Here is a 17,422-nt window from a genome sequence, read left to right as displayed (position 1 = left end):
TATAATATAATATTATATCATGTTTGTATCGAAGGTAAAAAAAATATTAAATTAACCTCACGTGGAAGTTGAGCTCCGACTTAATAATTTATTTAACCCCCCTTTGGGAATTTCGATGTTTCATTATTTAATAAATTGGTTGAGTGGCTTGATATACTTACTGAAAATGTATCGACAGGACGCGTAATTAAATATACTCAGTAGAATCAGGTAATTATGGTTTTTGAGAAGCGATTATGGAATATCGAAGAACTTAAGTCATTAACTTAACACCATTTTGCCCATATTTTGAACGATTTCACCATTACATAAATTCTTTAGTGTAAATTTGTGGAGGTCCTCACCAAAACGTTACATTTCCATTGTAAATGATTTTAAGATATCAGGAATTCTGGCTTGTAAAATTGTTACGCTTTGGTGCGATTTAATGATTTCATATTAGTTTAACACAGGATTGGTCACGTTTTGTCGAAACTTTAATTAAGATTTCAATAGAATACAGTAAACAATACAGATTTGCATTCAAAGGATTTTTTGTGCAATATTGTAAATGTAACCATTATTGTAAATTTTGGTGAGGACCTCCACATTTCTGTTTAATACAAGTTTGTAGTTAAAACAAACAAATTATTCTAAAATGGTTCTTGAATATTTCATAAAACTTAGGAGCTGTTTCATTATTAAAATTTCAACGCTTTAAATTCCTTTCAACAAAATTTCTTGACTGTTTACGAAAGTAATTATGGAATCTGAAGTGTAAGACTGATAACCTCATATTTACGTAACTTACGATCAAGATGGCTCAATGGATTATATGTGGATTAATTAAATTCCCACTTGCGTATGTTTACCATGCTTCATTTAAACCAGGCATGGACAACCTTTCCTATGCCTGGGGCCAAATTATCATTATGTATCCGAGTCAAAGGCTGTTACATTATTTTTAATAACAAGTATAATGGTGAATGTTTTATATAATGAATGACAAAATATTGATATCTGGAGTTGGCCTTGTACTTGAAATAAGAGAATATCAATATTGGCGTTGGCATTGCTTAAGGATAATCGTTAAGATTTTTCGAGGTTTTCATTTGTTTTCCTCGGTCGATTTTTAAAAATTTTATGTTTCATTCTAAAAAAACTGTTCACACGTATACAGTATCGAACAGATTAATTGAAACAAAACATTGTTTTTGTATTTTCAACACCGTCTTAAAAAATATTTTGGGGGTATTTCTCGTATTGTAGACCAGGGCTGCTTCTTTCAGTGACTGAGATGATAAATAGCGAGAAGTGTCACCCAATTCTACTGGAAAAGATACTACTAGAGACACAAAAACGAAGGTTGATTGGTAATGGATTATTTCAGCAGGATTTAACCCCCTGCCACAAATCCAAAAAAAATATGAGATTTTTCAATAAAAATCAACGAACTGTGTTGGACTGGTCAAGAATTTTGCCTTAAGAACTTAATTGAAAATTTATCGGCAATCTGTAAGAATCCGCTCTCCAAAACTAATTGCACAACGGTGGATAAGCTCATTTTGTCCATAATTCAGGTATGGTTTCGAGACGTAAAAATGGCATCCACGTGCCAAAACCTAATATAAATAGATGCCAAGAAGAGTAAAATCTTTGATTGAGCTCAAATAAGATGATATTAAATATTTATTTGTGATATAACTAATAAACAAAACTTTTTACGAAAATACAACAAAAAAAGTTTTGTTTCAATTAATCTGTTCGTTACTGTTTGTGCTGCCAAAAAGACAAAAAAAATCTTGCAAATGCGTGAAAATTTTTATTTTAATTTTTATTCATACTTCGCTTAGATGCTTGAGGGCAGAACAAAATAGCTCGGTGGGCCAGATACGGCCCTCGGGCCGGTGGTTGCCCATATATGATTTAAACTATCCCAAACGCACGTAACATTTTCTTCCTTTTCAAGTATCCTTTATTCAAATTACTTTAAAAACTTTTTAATTACTCTGAATATTTATGCTGATATTAAAAAAAAATAAACACGAATGGAATTTTTAAGTTATCGGATTCTTTAAATCTTTACCCAGGATTCTTGTGATAAAAATGAATTAGATACACATCTCGCATGGGAAGATAAGTTATGTAACATTTTGAATATGTCCAAATACTTGTTCACAAGTCTGGATTATCTCCAATTCAAAATCGAATTTGTGTAGTGTGGTTGTCAATCATGTGTAGAATTGGCGAATGTTACACTTGTGTAAAGTGATCACTTTAACTAGCCTATGACGGTCGTAAGCCCCGTAAATGCCTTGACTTCCATATTCTTCTTCATCTATGTTGAGATGTCAAAAATGATGTGAAAAATAACTCCGATTATATTTATATTTTTTTTAAATTTCAAACAAAATACTTATCCCTTTAGTTGGTTTTACTACCTATGCACAATGTAACAATGCTAATTCGTTATCTCGGAACGGCTGGACGTAACATGATTACCTTCTTGACAATGTGAACCTCACATCAAATTTACATTGTCCAGAGTGCATAGGAATTTCCACATGATACAGTTTAAGGGATAATCGAATATGATGGCCTGATGGAAATTACATTAAAACAGGGTAGTGCAATATTGTTATAAGGTAACGTGTGGATATGCCGATAGATTATCGCAGTGGACGGGATTAAATTGATGAATTTACATTATAATTTAAACGCTTTTGAACTGAAGGCACATTAATAAATTAACCATCGCGTTATGAGGCAATCGAGATGATATGGGCACATCTTATTCAACCCCTTATTCGTACCTCAATGGTGCATAGGGCACTGCATCATATAAACGCAGTTTTATCTTGATCGTTAACATGCGAAGGAAATGTGATCAGCCTACCGCTTCAGGTACTAGTAGTCCAGGGTAATATTGAATAAGTATTAGAGTGAAAAAATCACTTATATTTATATCATCCCTCCCTGGGAATCGAACACGGGACCTCCAGAACCGCCTCCGTAATGTAATGTTTAGCACGCTAGGCTACCATTCTGGATGGGCATATAGGACGTATAAAACCTGAACATATTGTGAATCAGGCGATCGCCATGGATCTTCCTCGAAAGACATTCGGAGGAAGATTAAAAAAAAATATGGATGCTACAGAAAGATAACATGATTCCAAGGTATGACCTAGGTGACGTTATACATGATTAAACGACCTACAACCAGAAGACGAGGAAAGTTGATTCTATCAGACTACAATTCTCGTTGACAACAATCAAATAGAACGGACATATTTGACTTAAATCGGATGATTGTTAGGGTGGTGACTAACCGGAGCCATTTCGTCGTAACGTAACACGTTACGGTGCGAGCATTCAGGCAGTCAGTACAGTGAGCCGAGAGCTCCATCCATAGTTTCGGATGCTCGCTGATGCTCGCCGCAAGCGATGTTACGACGTTACGTTACGACCCATCAAGCAGAGAAAGCTGATGTACTTCGGACACGTCATGAGAAATAAAAATATCGTCTTCCCCACCTAATCATACAAGGAAAGATTGAGGGCCTAAGAACTCAAGGACGCCGAAGGACATCATGGCTGAAAAACCTAAGACAATGGTTTGGCAGAAGCATCAAATCTCTGTTCCGAGCTGCAGCATCAAAATTGAAGATAGCCATGAAGATCGCTTATCGCTGATCTTCGTTAGAAGTGGCACAGCAAGAAGAAGAAGAAGTTACGACGAAATGCTCCGGTCAGTCACCACCCTCATACTTGATATAAAGCGATAAATACACAATTACTTTTTCCCCAATTTAATATATTTGTGCATGAGTGTGAGTGTAGATTGGTGTTCTTAACCACAATTCTCACAAAATATGACACAATTGAAGTGCATATATTCGTATCCACAACTAAATAATTTATAATTTTTATCAAAAGTTGATTTTCAACGGATATTACTTAGTAGATGTATAATATAATGGTAAAAGGGTAAAGGTGGTGAGTAGGTACTCGCTATTTATTTTAAAATTTCATCAATATTCACAGCTGTGACATTTTCGGCTTGGTGGCATTGTAATAAATGTGCTAATGCCCTGTAGAAGAGCCCCCGATTACAGGATTTAGATAGAATGAATACCTGGCAGGTTGCCTTGTTTCTAAGTAAGGTGGCTGGAGCGGAGTTGAAACGTGTCTACTCATTAATTAGTCTACCAAAACAGATTTGCCTCTCGTGTTATGCGCAGGTCCGTGCATAATATTGTCTTTATTTCACGGGTCACAGGGGTTTGAGAAAGACCAGACCGGTAGCGTAAATAATATCTTTATTTGTTCGGCGGCTAAACGTTTTCGCCGATTTTTTTACTAATAAAATTGCAACTCGGAAATATAATACATTTTCAGATAAGCAAATTAGGTGTTACGGTTTTCCTTACTTAATCTAGCTTTTAATTTTGATTTCATATGGGCAAAAAAATCAATTTAATAATGATATTTTATCAAACATTTTTCCGCGAATTTGTTTAGAAGGCGGTCCTTTTTATCTTTTTTTAAATTAAGAAAAAATGTGTATAAATTTCTTGTATATCAGAATTTTTTATTAATTAATAATACATTATCATTTTTATTTTGTTCGCTTCCGTATTCCAATGGTCAGCACTCTCGGTTACCGAGGTCCCGAGGTACTGGAGGTCCCGGGTTCAATTTTCAGGGGGGGAGTCGAATAAATATAAGTGATTTTTTCACTCTAATATTTATTCAATATAACCCTGGACTGGTTCTCGGAAGCGAAGGGCTGATCACCCTTTCCTTCGTATGTTAACGATTAAGATAACACTGCGTTTATATGATGCAGTGCCCTGTGCACCATCGAGTACGGATAAGCGTTTGAATGAATAAAATAATTTACTTTGCTCTCGGATAATGCATTGGCATAACTTTGTCATGATATAGACCACGGAACGGGTCATTCATTTAAAATAAGAGTAAAAACACATTAAATAGTGTGTGGTAATCGTATAGAATCAATACCGAAATCTCCTGAATCGCAAAGGCAGACATAAAATGATCTTTCGTTTACTTGCCGATGAATTAAGATTAGCCTCGCACTAGGGACTCAAATATTCTGACCAGTAAAGTTACTAATTTATGTCCGTACATAAAAGAGAACAAAGGGTAGTGTGGATACTGAAATAGAGAGGATCTTGTGGTTGTATAAATCTGTACAGTGAAACCTCGATATTACGTTGTAATTAGTTCCACACCTGGCAACTTAACTAAACACAAAGTCGTAGGTTCGAAACTGTAAAAATAGAGGTCTAGTGATTTTATCTGCATTAAGAATATTGTTTTTCTAAATATTTGTAATAGCGCATATATGAAAGAAGATTTCAACTTTTAAGCTGGTATAATTTGATTATCATGTCAATTATTGTTGTATTAACCATGGATTGAACTACAGCAGTTTTCTTTATTTTAATTAAAATAATTTGGTAGAAATTAGTAATCTTATTAAATAAGCATCTGATCGATCTGAGAAAATTTTACAGCAGCCTTACCGGACAAATACAATAAAAATTTCAGGGTTAGTATTAACTTCATTTCAAACCATGAAAAACCCATCGATAACATATAGTAATTGAAAAATATATGTTAGTATTAAAAAGATTCATGATACAGTTTTGGAAATAGAGGAGAAGCGATTAATTTAAATCTCTGGATTCGCTTAAAGCCGTAAATCTGTTTGGCTTTGACATCATTGATAAATTATCATTTATTAATGTAATATAATATAATTTGTAATAATGTAATTTGTAATATAGAATTGCTGATATCGACTTTAATTTTTTTTTTCTGAAAACACCGTTTTTGCCATGAAAACTAATTATTTTTTGGAAATAATTAAAAGTTTTTGAAAAGAAAACAGTTATTAAGAGTTAAAGATTTTAAAAAAGTACATTGTTTTCTATATATATATATTCTAAAAAAAAACAAAAAATATATCTAATTTACATTCTTTAAAAAATTGGGCGTGAACAGATATGTGACCTCTCTGGTAGTCTTCGGTGGGATGAATTCTGTGTTTGAGAATATCCCCTTAAGCGTCATTCAAAATTTATTCGAAAACATAATTATTAAAAAAAAAATTAATAGTCGTTTTCGGATGCCACGCTTATTCGTTTTCAAAATATTTAATATGCGTTGAAACCAATATGTATCAGGTTATTGATCTCTGTAGAGCTCCATGATTAATTTTCCATCTGTGTAGATGACAGATGACACCCGTCAAATATCAACGCGTGCACTAACATTGACTTTGGCAGTAATGCAAAATTTCAAATTGGAGATGCGCTAGTAATATGATCGCGTACTAAATATACTCACAATGCGTAATGTTATTATTTTAATATGTAATTTATGTATATTTATTGCATTTAAAATCTGAATAAACCGACCGTTTTCCTTTATTTACTGACAACAGCTAGATCGAATATGGAGGTTTACGAATATAAGAATATTGAACTTATTTTTATTTATTTTTTTAATTGTAACAATTATTTGTTAACTATATATATATATATATATATTTATATATATATATATATTATTTATTATTTATTTTTTTAATTGTAACAATTATTTGTTAACTATATATATATATATATATTTATATATATATATATATATATATATATATATATATATATATATATATATATATATATATATATATATATATATATATATATATATATATATTCATACATAAAAAATATATATATATATATATTTATATTTTTTTAATTCTTTTGCATTAATAGATTTATATTATCCACTGACACTTCGTGATGGAATTGCATTTTTAATTTATTATTAGATTAAAACCAATATTTTTAGCTTTTCCACTTTTTTATTTGACCAGCGACCGGGTTTCGTCGTTACCGACATCATCAGACTGGTCCGATGATGTCGGTAACCAGTCTGATGATGTCGGTAACGACGAAACCCGGTCGCTGGTCAAATAAAAAAGTGGAAAAGCTAAAAATATTGGTTTTAATCTAATAATAAATTAAATCTTTTGCATTATACAAACATGACATGACTATAAATTCAAATACAAAAAATATAAATAAAATATAAATACAAAAAAAGATCCCCACATAGGCATGGCCTGTGTGTGGGCAAACAATATAATTTAGGTCAAAGTAAAGGACGCTGGCAATAATACAATAGATATTATAAGAAGAACTAGAATAAAAGTGTTAATATAAAATACGAAAATACAAAATACTTGACTATCAGAAAGCATAAATAAAATTGAAAATTAAAAAAAATTAAATTAAATTATAAACATAAAAACATTAAAAAGGTGAAAAAGTAAAAAGTAAAAAGTTTGCAAGCATTATGCTATTAACCATCAAATTATACTACATACATTCATTTAAAAATTCATAAAAATAATTAACTTTTTTTGCAGAGACTTACCAAGCCACCTTATGTGTTTTGTCGGTGGAGCTCTTACGTTTATAAATATGAATAATGCTTCCCGATTTTAGATATAGCCCAATTTTCGTTTAAAATAATACATATAACTTACGTAATACTTTATCTAAGTTTGCGCATTCATCCGGGTTAATTTTGACTGATTTATATGAATGTTCAATTATGAGTGAAAACTTTTACTATGTTTTTTGTTGTCCGTCCTTCTTGCGAGTCAGGTTTTCGATGTATCGAAAAAATGTGTTGATTTTTTAGTGATACTCAGGAATTATGAAATTTTATGAGAAAGGTTTGCTGCATATAAAAGAAACTTCTTGATACTTTAATTTTAGCTCTAAATTGTTTCGGTAATCTTCACAACATTAGAGATTTTAGCGTCTTTACGTTGCGGTCTATCGATAAACGTCACGGTGATGTACCAATTTTACAATTAATAACAACTTGACTAACCCATTCCTCTCAGGGGTAGGCAGAGAGAATAGAAAGCCACACCGATTTGTCTTTCAAATAAATTTCGCCTATTCCACATTCATGCATCTCCTCGTACATACCCGCCAATTACTCAGACTCACGACCATGCCACGTTTTCCTCGGTCTTCCTCTGCTTCTATTACCAGCAACATTCACCTCATAAATTACTTTTACTACTCTTTTTTTCATTAATTTGATTCAGATTTTTGCCATGTATAAATAACAATTTTATTTGAACTTTATTTACAATAAAACTGTGTCATATTGTAACTTTAAAACGTCATTTTTTACTTGGCAATCCGATAAAAATTGACATAGATAGTACGGTGAACTTACTTCCTATTCATAGCGCGGCTGTAGCGTAAGTTGTACCGAGTACGTGCGTGATTGAAAAGACGTTACACGTCAAAAATAAAACCGGGAAAGGGATATATTTTAATACATACTTCAAAACATTCTGGGATACAGCATCAATACCACAATTTAATCTTACAAAACTATTTCTTTGATGGAACTTATGTATTTGTTCTATTTTATGTTTATTTCTAGTAATAAAATTTAAACTTTAGTTCAACTTATGTTGCAAATATACTTAAACATATTTATAGAATTCCATTTTAATTTATATATTAAATATTAAAATCTAACGCTGATTTTTAGAATCTACTATACTGTGCTTTATTATTAAAAATACATCAACAAAAAAAATTGGGAAATTTGTTTCGCCTTGTTATGGCATCATCAAATTGCTGTACATACGACTGTAGTTTGATAATGCCATAACACGGCGAAACAATAGTCACAAATTTTATTTTGTTTTTTTAAAGGAATAAACCGCAAAGCCTCTATATTTAGAGGCTTGTCTGCACATAGGATACTAAGGATAGGGAAGGTTAATGTAAAAAATACATCACAAGACCAAGTGAAAATAAATCTTTCTTGAATTTATTTTGCACTTGGCGGGAATCGAATCCGCGATGGCTTAGTTCGGTAAACGTATTTTAATAATAAAATACAATTTAGTTTACTCTAAAATTCAAAATTGTTTGATTTTAATATTTAATATATAATTTGCGTAAATATATTTTTCATAAATCATAATATTAATAATACACGAGTACATTATATTTTTTATCAATAAAATTATGAATTTGTTTGAAAGTATATATTTAAGCGTAAGAACTTGAATACTTCTACAATTATTATCGTAGGTGTCCATCAATCATCTCCGAACAATAGATTTACTTGAACAAATTTTGTGACGTGGGTTCAACAACAAATTTTGAAATAGTAGATTAATTTTCAACGAAGCGTAATAACATTACTAAGAAATTAATGATTTTAACTGATTTATTTTCTAAAATATATTATTTTCTTATTAATGACTTTATTTTTTAATTTCATAAATTCTTAATATTTTTTGTTTATTTTTTCTCCCTTTGTAACGGGAAAAAATATTTACTTTACTTGTATAAAAATATCTAATAATATTTACTTTATCAGTTTTTATTAATTTACTTTAAACTTTTTGAAATAATACTTTTTAGACGGTGATTTGAAAATCAATAACTGCACGAGAATTGAGAGTGAAATTTCAAGGAAACTTCACGTTTAGTGAGCAAATTTTGTTACATGAGTGAAAAGAAAGATATAACGTGCAAAGGAGGAGAAAGAGAGCTATATACGAGAGTGGAGCAAATGATAGCTACGTATACACAACGAATAAAGTGATAGAATAAGATGTAATAAAGTGTTGCGCATGCGCGCGTTATAGATGTACACGTCAGACGCTATATATGAACAATTGAGGTACGTTCGTGTAAGTAATATTATATTTTGTGATAATTTTTTTATTATTGTATTATTTTGAGATGCCCTCTTTCTCTGTCTGTCACGTTTAATCCCTCTTATTTATTTATTTCTATCACGTGTAAAGTGCTGCACGCATATCTTTTTGTCAATCCTACATTTATTTACACTTTCATGTTTTATTGTTTTAGTATTTTTAATAAACATCTTATTTTTATTTATCTGTTTTACTATCAAAGGAACATAGGTGTCGAATTAATAAATATGTTTTCACTTTCAATCTGATATTATAGGTGAGGTGGAAGCCTTTGATGTTCCATACACAAGTGCCGCTACTAATTGAATTTGATGTAATATTTTTAACAACCAGAAACTACGAACGCTTTATCGATATTCATAATTTAGTAAGTACTACTTTTGTTTGTCTGAAAACAATACATAGATGGGCATTGACGGTTTTGATGGGCTCTAATGTATCGACCGAGATGTGGTTACACTTTTTAGTAACTTTAATCGAGTAATGACAACGAAATCCTTTTTTTGACAAATCAACAAAGATGAAGAAAAATATGGAAGTCTGGACATTTACGTGTCCAGACTTCCATACCACACCACACTACTCAAATTCTCGGAAGTTCTATATATATATATATATATATATATATATATATATATATATATATATATATATATATATATATATATATATATATATATATATATATATATATATATATATATATATATATATATATATATATATATATATATATATATATATATATATATATATATATATATATATATATATATATATATATATATATATATATATATATATATATATATATATATATATATATATATATATATATTTATATATATATATAAATATATATATATATATATATATATATATATATATATATATATATATATATATATATATATATATATATATATATATATATGTGTGTATATATATATATGATCCCATTTCGAAACATTGTTCTTGAATCACTAGAATTTTCACTGGAAACATCTGTGGTGAGATGAAGAAGCTTTTTTTTTATTGAGGAGAAACTATTTATTTAAACTTCATGTACTGAAAATAAATAAGTACATTGGCGGGCTTATTGCTAAAAAGCAATATCTTCCAACCAACCAGAATTAAGGCAGACGAAATATTCAAAGAAAATATAAGGTTACTTCAATAAAAATGTGTTTATTTGTATGAGAGAAACTCTTTTAATAGAAATATTTATTGATATAAATGGAAATATTACAGCTAGGTAGTTCTAATATAAAGCTTTTTACTTTCCAAGGTTCTTGTATTTCCACTGTTGTTGATAGTTAAGGTTGGTATAAGTTTAATCATGCCAAATTTAGTTTAATAGTTACAGATGCAGACGCCCACATTGACCAAACGTTTAGTGCACTTTGCTTGTTCACTGGTAGAAACGTCATAACGATTCTCGAGTCAGGTTGATTTCTCATACTTCTGATTTAAAAACCCGTCTTTGCATATTATCTTAAATTGCAAGAAATATAGCGCATCCCGAAACAAGACATTTGCTGATTTAATTTAAATAATCAGATAACAAATGAATTTTATTATTTGATACTAAATCGACAACAAATGGAAAAAGGAACATAACAGTGTTTTTTTATTCTATTTTATTTGCTTATTTACATTAAATATTAAGTGTTTATATTCTTTTGAAAAATTTGACCTTTATTCCAAATATTATCATTGTTTTTTTGGGTTTTTTTTTTCTATCGAGAACTAGTTATTTGAGTTGAAGATGCATTTATTTAAATTATGCAGATTAAAATATTGAAACAAAATGTTCTAAAGTTTTCCTTACCGAATAAGAATTTTAGGAAATTTAGTTTCAGAATCAAGGGGGACGAAATGTTTAAAGAAAATTTAATATAAGGTTACTTCAATAAAAATGTGTTCTTTCCCCTATGAATATTTCAAGTTATCTTGATGCATTTAAAAACCTTGAAAATCGTGCACCATTTTTTTAAAGTACCCTGATCATTAGAGCCTAAATGCACACGCATAATGAAAGAAAAAAGACGTAATCCACGACGAATTCGTTGATAGACGTCTCACGCTTCGATCGGCTACAACAACTCCTTTGGACACATAGATTGTACCAGCGCACAAAATTTAACGAGTGTGCTTATACTGTTGCGGGACAGATGGCGTGGAATACTCTTCCACCAGTAGTTAGAAACAGTGAGAGTGAGATGATCTTTAGAAAAAAAAAACTAAAACGCATTTGTTTGTCATTTCCACCTCCTTTTCCCCAATTCGACCACAATAAAGCGCCTTTTATGTGGTATTTTACGAAAAAGACGATATATATGGTAAATTATCCGAAATTATTATTGATATTGTTATCCTTAATACCACCGCTGTTTTTTTTAATGTCCGATTTGTTTTGTGCCCCATACCTCTCATGTGAAACACCTACATATTTTTAATCAGTATTTCTTCAGCAGTAAACCATTTCGTCGTAACGTATCACGTTACGATGCGAGCATTTAGGCAGTCAGTACATCGAGCCGAGCGCTCCATCCATAGTTTCAGATGCTTGGTGATGCTCGCCGCGAGCGATGTTACGATGTTACGTTACGTTACGACGAAATGCTCCGGTCAGTCACCACCCTAAGATAAACAACGGAAACATAAGCACAAAAAACAGATCTCCGAGAGGAATGAAAGTATTTTAATTTATGTTTATGCCGTAAATATTTAGTGATAAATAAATAAACTTTGGACACCCTTAAAGTCCTTGAACCTAAACCTATTTCTTCGGATTTCTGAGGGATTTAAAAACATCATATTTTTTTCGGAGTATTCGTATTTCCGTCCTCGTGTCGGCATTTCTAGAAATGAAATGGAGAGATGATTTAATATTTCATAACTTTTTTTTTATAAATCTTATTATACGTAAACATTTCAACGTAAGTACGATAAATTGAAATGTAAATATTGAAGACACCCTTTTTTTAAATACACGCTTCAAATCACAATATCTATTTCAGTTTTTAGAGCGTGTATTTATGTGTATATTTTAAAAATATCAATTCCAAATAATTGTGGGAAAATAATAATTTGAGTTTAACTCCGCTTACATGTGTTTAAAATATTTTATACCGAAGTGCTTTTCTTTGTAATAGATAATTTAATTTAATAATCTAATTTACGAACTACGTAATTCTGTCACATCATACCGCTACTACTACATAGTATCTCAAAATTAAATTCATTCCATACGAATTAGCTTATAGACGACGTCTCACACTTCGATCAGCTATAACAATTGCCATGGGTAAAGTAATCATGCCACCTCACAAGCAATGTACCTAATAAATTTGGTGAACGTTGTAATCCCGAAGATGCTACTCACTTTGAACCAACACTTAGAATCTGAGAAAAATGACCTTTACGAGCGAAATAAAAATACATTTGTTTTCAAAATCGTAACTACAATTAGTATTACTTAATTGGAATATAAGTAAATATATTTTATAGTTTATTTAGAGTGACATTGATGTAGTATTTAACATAAATGGCGCTTTTTAAATTATCAACATTTTTCCACCGTTGTAATCTCCGATGTAATTACAATATATGAAATCGAATATTCGTGTAAAGTGTTATTGAAACACAAAGTTGGATCCAAAATATGTAAATTAATTTAGAATATTTTAAGGAAACTCTACAAAGCATATTCTTTTGACTCTTATTCACATCTAGTTGTGCATAGATCATCACATCGGATCAGTGCGGTATTAACTTGATCGTTGATTATAATCGATGAAAGCATGGTGATTCGTGGATATAGGATAGGAATATATTTGATAGGATACAGGTGATGCAAGTTAAGGAGCTTACGATGAAGGAAATAAATGTTTTACTTGAAAGATGGAGATGTCGGGGACTTTTCTCAGGGAACTCACATATATTAGCAACATAAAACTTACACACGCTTGTTTGAGCTGATGCTGAGTGTCCATTAGTGGTATTCCTCGAGGAGTATATACTTGATGAATGAGTGAAGGCAGATGCAATAGGTATGCGGTAGTAGCAAAGGGAAACTCACCCCGGAGTGCCTGTCTCGCGCGGCGGAGCTGCTCCTGCTGCAGGCGCTGGATGAGCTGCAGCTGGCGCAGGTGCTGCGGAGAGAACACGGGTCCGCCGGACTCGGCCACCAGCAGCCCCCCGGGCCCCGCCAGCAGCCCCTGCTCCCGCAAGCTGCCGTCAGCCCTGAACAGGCCGGGGTCCTTGTATCCCTCCGGGGGGCTCAGGGTCGGCTCCCCTTCCAGACGCACCATCTCGTGCTGACTGCACGTGCACACTCCCTCGTCGCTCTCCTCGTCATACTGGCACTCCTCCCGGATCAGGATTATGTAGTCGGCCTCGAAGAACTCATTTCGGTTCTCGTTGAAAATGACTCTGTTTTTCTTCCCTTTGCGAGCTCCTTTCTTGAGCAGCGACTTGAGGTTGGCCGCGTCCTTGTTGTGGCGGCGGTCGGCGCGCGCGGGTTGCTCGCCCCTCATGGCGTTGGCTGCGGTGTTGGCCGCGGTCTCTTCGTCCGCGCTAGACGTCGACTCGGAGCTGTCCCACAGCTCGTCGTAGCATGTCAGGGGCTCCTCGGCTGCCCCCGGCAGGAGAGACGGGAGGTTGCCGACGCTGAATTGACAACTGCTGCTGGCGAATATATCCGCGTTCGCCTTAAAGTACTCTTCGTTGGATGCCCAGCGCTCTTGGCGCTCGAACTCTTCGAGTTCCCTAGTCTCGCTATCGCTGGCCGATTCGTCCGCGGTTCTTTCTTCTTCCTCGTCAGTCCCTTGTAGTAACTTTTTAGTGGGGCACTTCGGACTGTCGCCGTACAATAACGACTCCGTGCAAAATTGACTTATATTCAAATCGCGATTAACCTTACAGAAGCTGTCTAAATAGTGATTGTTTAAATTTGTAGGATTTTTTTTGAAAATGTAATTATTACAAGAGTCAATATCGTCTACCTTTTCCTCTAAAAAGTAAGTTGTATTCTCGAGTATGGCTTCCGATAAACTAGATACGTTGTCTTCTGCGCGAGGGTCTTCCGACTTAGATTCTTTTAGCGACTCGACGGAGTTTTTTAACTTTTCTTCTAACCTTTTTAATCTAGAACTTATTTCAAAGCTATTTAGGGTTTTACTGCTTAAAAAGTCCGATATTTCAACGTCTTTATTTAATTCTAACGATTTGTTTTGAAATTGTGAGTACTTGGAATCGCTTTTTGCGACAATCGATTCGGATAAACAATTAGAAAGAAGGTCAGAACCGTTTGCGGAAATATTTTTTTCAAAATGACACAAACAAATACAACTGTCTTCCTTCGGTATATTTTCGTTAAGGGGTGAAATAGAATTGTTAGTTTTCAGTTCATATTCCGATGACTCAGTGGCAACGCGGGACTCCGCAACGTGCTCGTCTGTAAAGTGAGGTTTATTAAGTGCAGAATGTAGGAAGCACTCTTTCTTTGGAATAATATCAAAGTCACAATTCACAACATTGATTTTATTTATATCTGGGCTTTCAGTTGCATTACTTTCATTCAACTTTTCTTCTTGGAGAACATCACGCGAGATTATTTCACTTTCTTTTAACTTTTTAAATTGTTTGAAAAAGTTTTTTTCGGGTAATTCCTTGTCAGATGTCCCGCGGGACTCTCTGGGAGAGCGCAGCGTGCAAGGGCACGAGTTGTGCAGGGATAATATTTTGTTCGCGAAAGTTTGTCGAGTGCCGGAGTCGGACGCGGAGAGGTCGAGCAGCAGGCACGGTCCGGTCGGTGCGACCCTTAGCAGCACACAACGGCCGCGCAGCGGAACCACCCGAGGGATACGATGGCGAATCGATCGCCGGCGCGCGTCCCGCCACTTTCCTCCGAACTTTCGCGCCGGCGCGCGAACTTCCCGAAACTTTTCCCCGCCAGAAACTTTTTCAAACTTCTCGGACGACAGTTTGCCCGCGATATTATCGCGGGGTTCGTTTTCGTCGATTAAATCTGGCAATCCGCTCGACACGCTTTCGCCATTCATCTTATTTCGACGTCCGCTAGTAACGAAACCACTAATACGCACTTCACTCGCGCTTTGAGCATCGGACAGGTTATACTTGGCGTAAATTTCGCGCACCGACCCGCCGGTGAGATCCATCACGTTTCCGATTGAATTCATAGCGCGTTTTATGAGCACGGTCGATGCGTGGCCCGAAACGCGGTCCCCGTTACACTGGCCGTCCGCGGCTCTCTCGAGGGCCGCTCGCGCTCGCCGGCCTGTCAGCCGTGCTTCCGCTCGTGCCCCGCCTACTGTTATCAAATCTCCGCGCTCGATGGCGATGGCGCTCGCGCTGTTTGGGAACATTTCGATTTCACTCCTACGATCTGTAGCGATCGTCTCCGCGGCTGAACTCTCTTCGCGCGCGGAGGGGGACACGGGGAAAGATGTACATTTCAATTTCACACGACGCGCTCTCCCCGATCGCGATCGGCCGATCGAACGCGATAGTCGGCTCTCGTAGTACGACGACAGGTTATCGTACAGCCTTTTATTTCTACAGTCCTCTAATCTCTCGCGCTTTACAGCGGATAATTTAAATGTTTCGTTTTTGCAGGCGATATCAATAACCATTTGCGCATCTTTGACAATATTGTCGACTAAAATATTGGCAAACGTTTTTATGTCATATATGTTCGTCTCACAATTCATATTTTCATACTGTTCTATTCTCTCTTGTTCAGGAATTGGATCAGGATCACACTGTGTTGATTTACTTTCTTTGCTTTCAGTTTCTTTGTATACTAAAGAAGCAAGATCAAATTGTTGTTTGATTTCAATTTCTCCCGTCATACTAAGGTCTTTAAGATCTACCCAGAACGCTTCGAATGGCCTTTTTCTCGCACTTTTATAAGATTTGTATTTATTTTGAATATTATCAAAGAACTGAGAGAGGTAAGGAAATTCAGAGATGGGGACGAATGTTTCAGACAAATCTGAATTAAAATAATTCTCGGGCTGCGTGTATTCTTCCAGAGGAGTGTGATCTTCCGAGACCACATACGTTCCTGATTGATTTTCTGACCCAGGACTATCATCGGTTTCTACGGGAATTGCGACGTCTATGTTTGCTTTAAAACCCTTAAGGATTTGGGCGACAATTTTTAAATTGATTAATACTTGGTCGCAATTCACATCACTCGCGAAACACTCGCGTGTTTCACTATTGGAACATGAGTCGCTACTTTTCAACTTTTCTGCCATGACTTGTCAATAAATGCACATCCGCGGGTATCAGATGGTATAAAGGAAGGTTTCTAGTAAACTAAGGGTAAGATCTGCAGTACGCGATAGCTCCTGGCACGAGGGTAGAACCGCCCGTACCACGACAGTGGATGTGGCATGCAAAGCTCGTCTTTTTACAGTTATGCCTATATTTAACATTAATTTTATTAAAAATATTCAACTTTTCCCCTCTTATTTGGAATATGGAAAATATCTGCATATATATATATATATATATATATATATATATATATATATATATATATATATATATATATATATATATATATATATATATATATATATATATATATATATA

At 33.9% G+C, this 17,422-nt stretch overlaps 1 protein-coding gene across 1 annotated transcript in view; it reads right to left on the bottom strand.

Annotated features, from left to right (window-relative positions):
- LOC148311287 (uncharacterized) overlaps positions 1 to 17,082 on the bottom strand; it is a 160,530-nt gene extending 143,448 nt beyond the window's left edge. The window contains exon 1 of the mRNA XM_088256817.1: positions 13,878 to 17,082. Coding sequence (XP_088112943.1) covers positions 13,878 to 17,082 — 3,205 coding nt within the window. The remainder of the gene's footprint in view (positions 1 to 13,877) is intronic.
- Between the last annotated feature and the right edge of the window lie 340 nt (positions 17,083 to 17,422).

The sequence above is a fragment of the Brachycentrus maculatus genome, unplaced genomic scaffold (genome assembly GCF_059751285.1).
Source record: "Brachycentrus maculatus isolate JH-2025_06_01 unplaced genomic scaffold, ASM5975128v1 h1tg000068l, whole genome shotgun sequence".
In the NCBI taxonomy this organism is placed as follows: domain Eukaryota; kingdom Metazoa; phylum Arthropoda; class Insecta; order Trichoptera; family Brachycentridae; genus Brachycentrus; species Brachycentrus maculatus.
The sequence above is the reverse complement of the archived record's forward strand: the minus strand, read 5'-3'. Positions and strand labels throughout refer to the sequence as shown.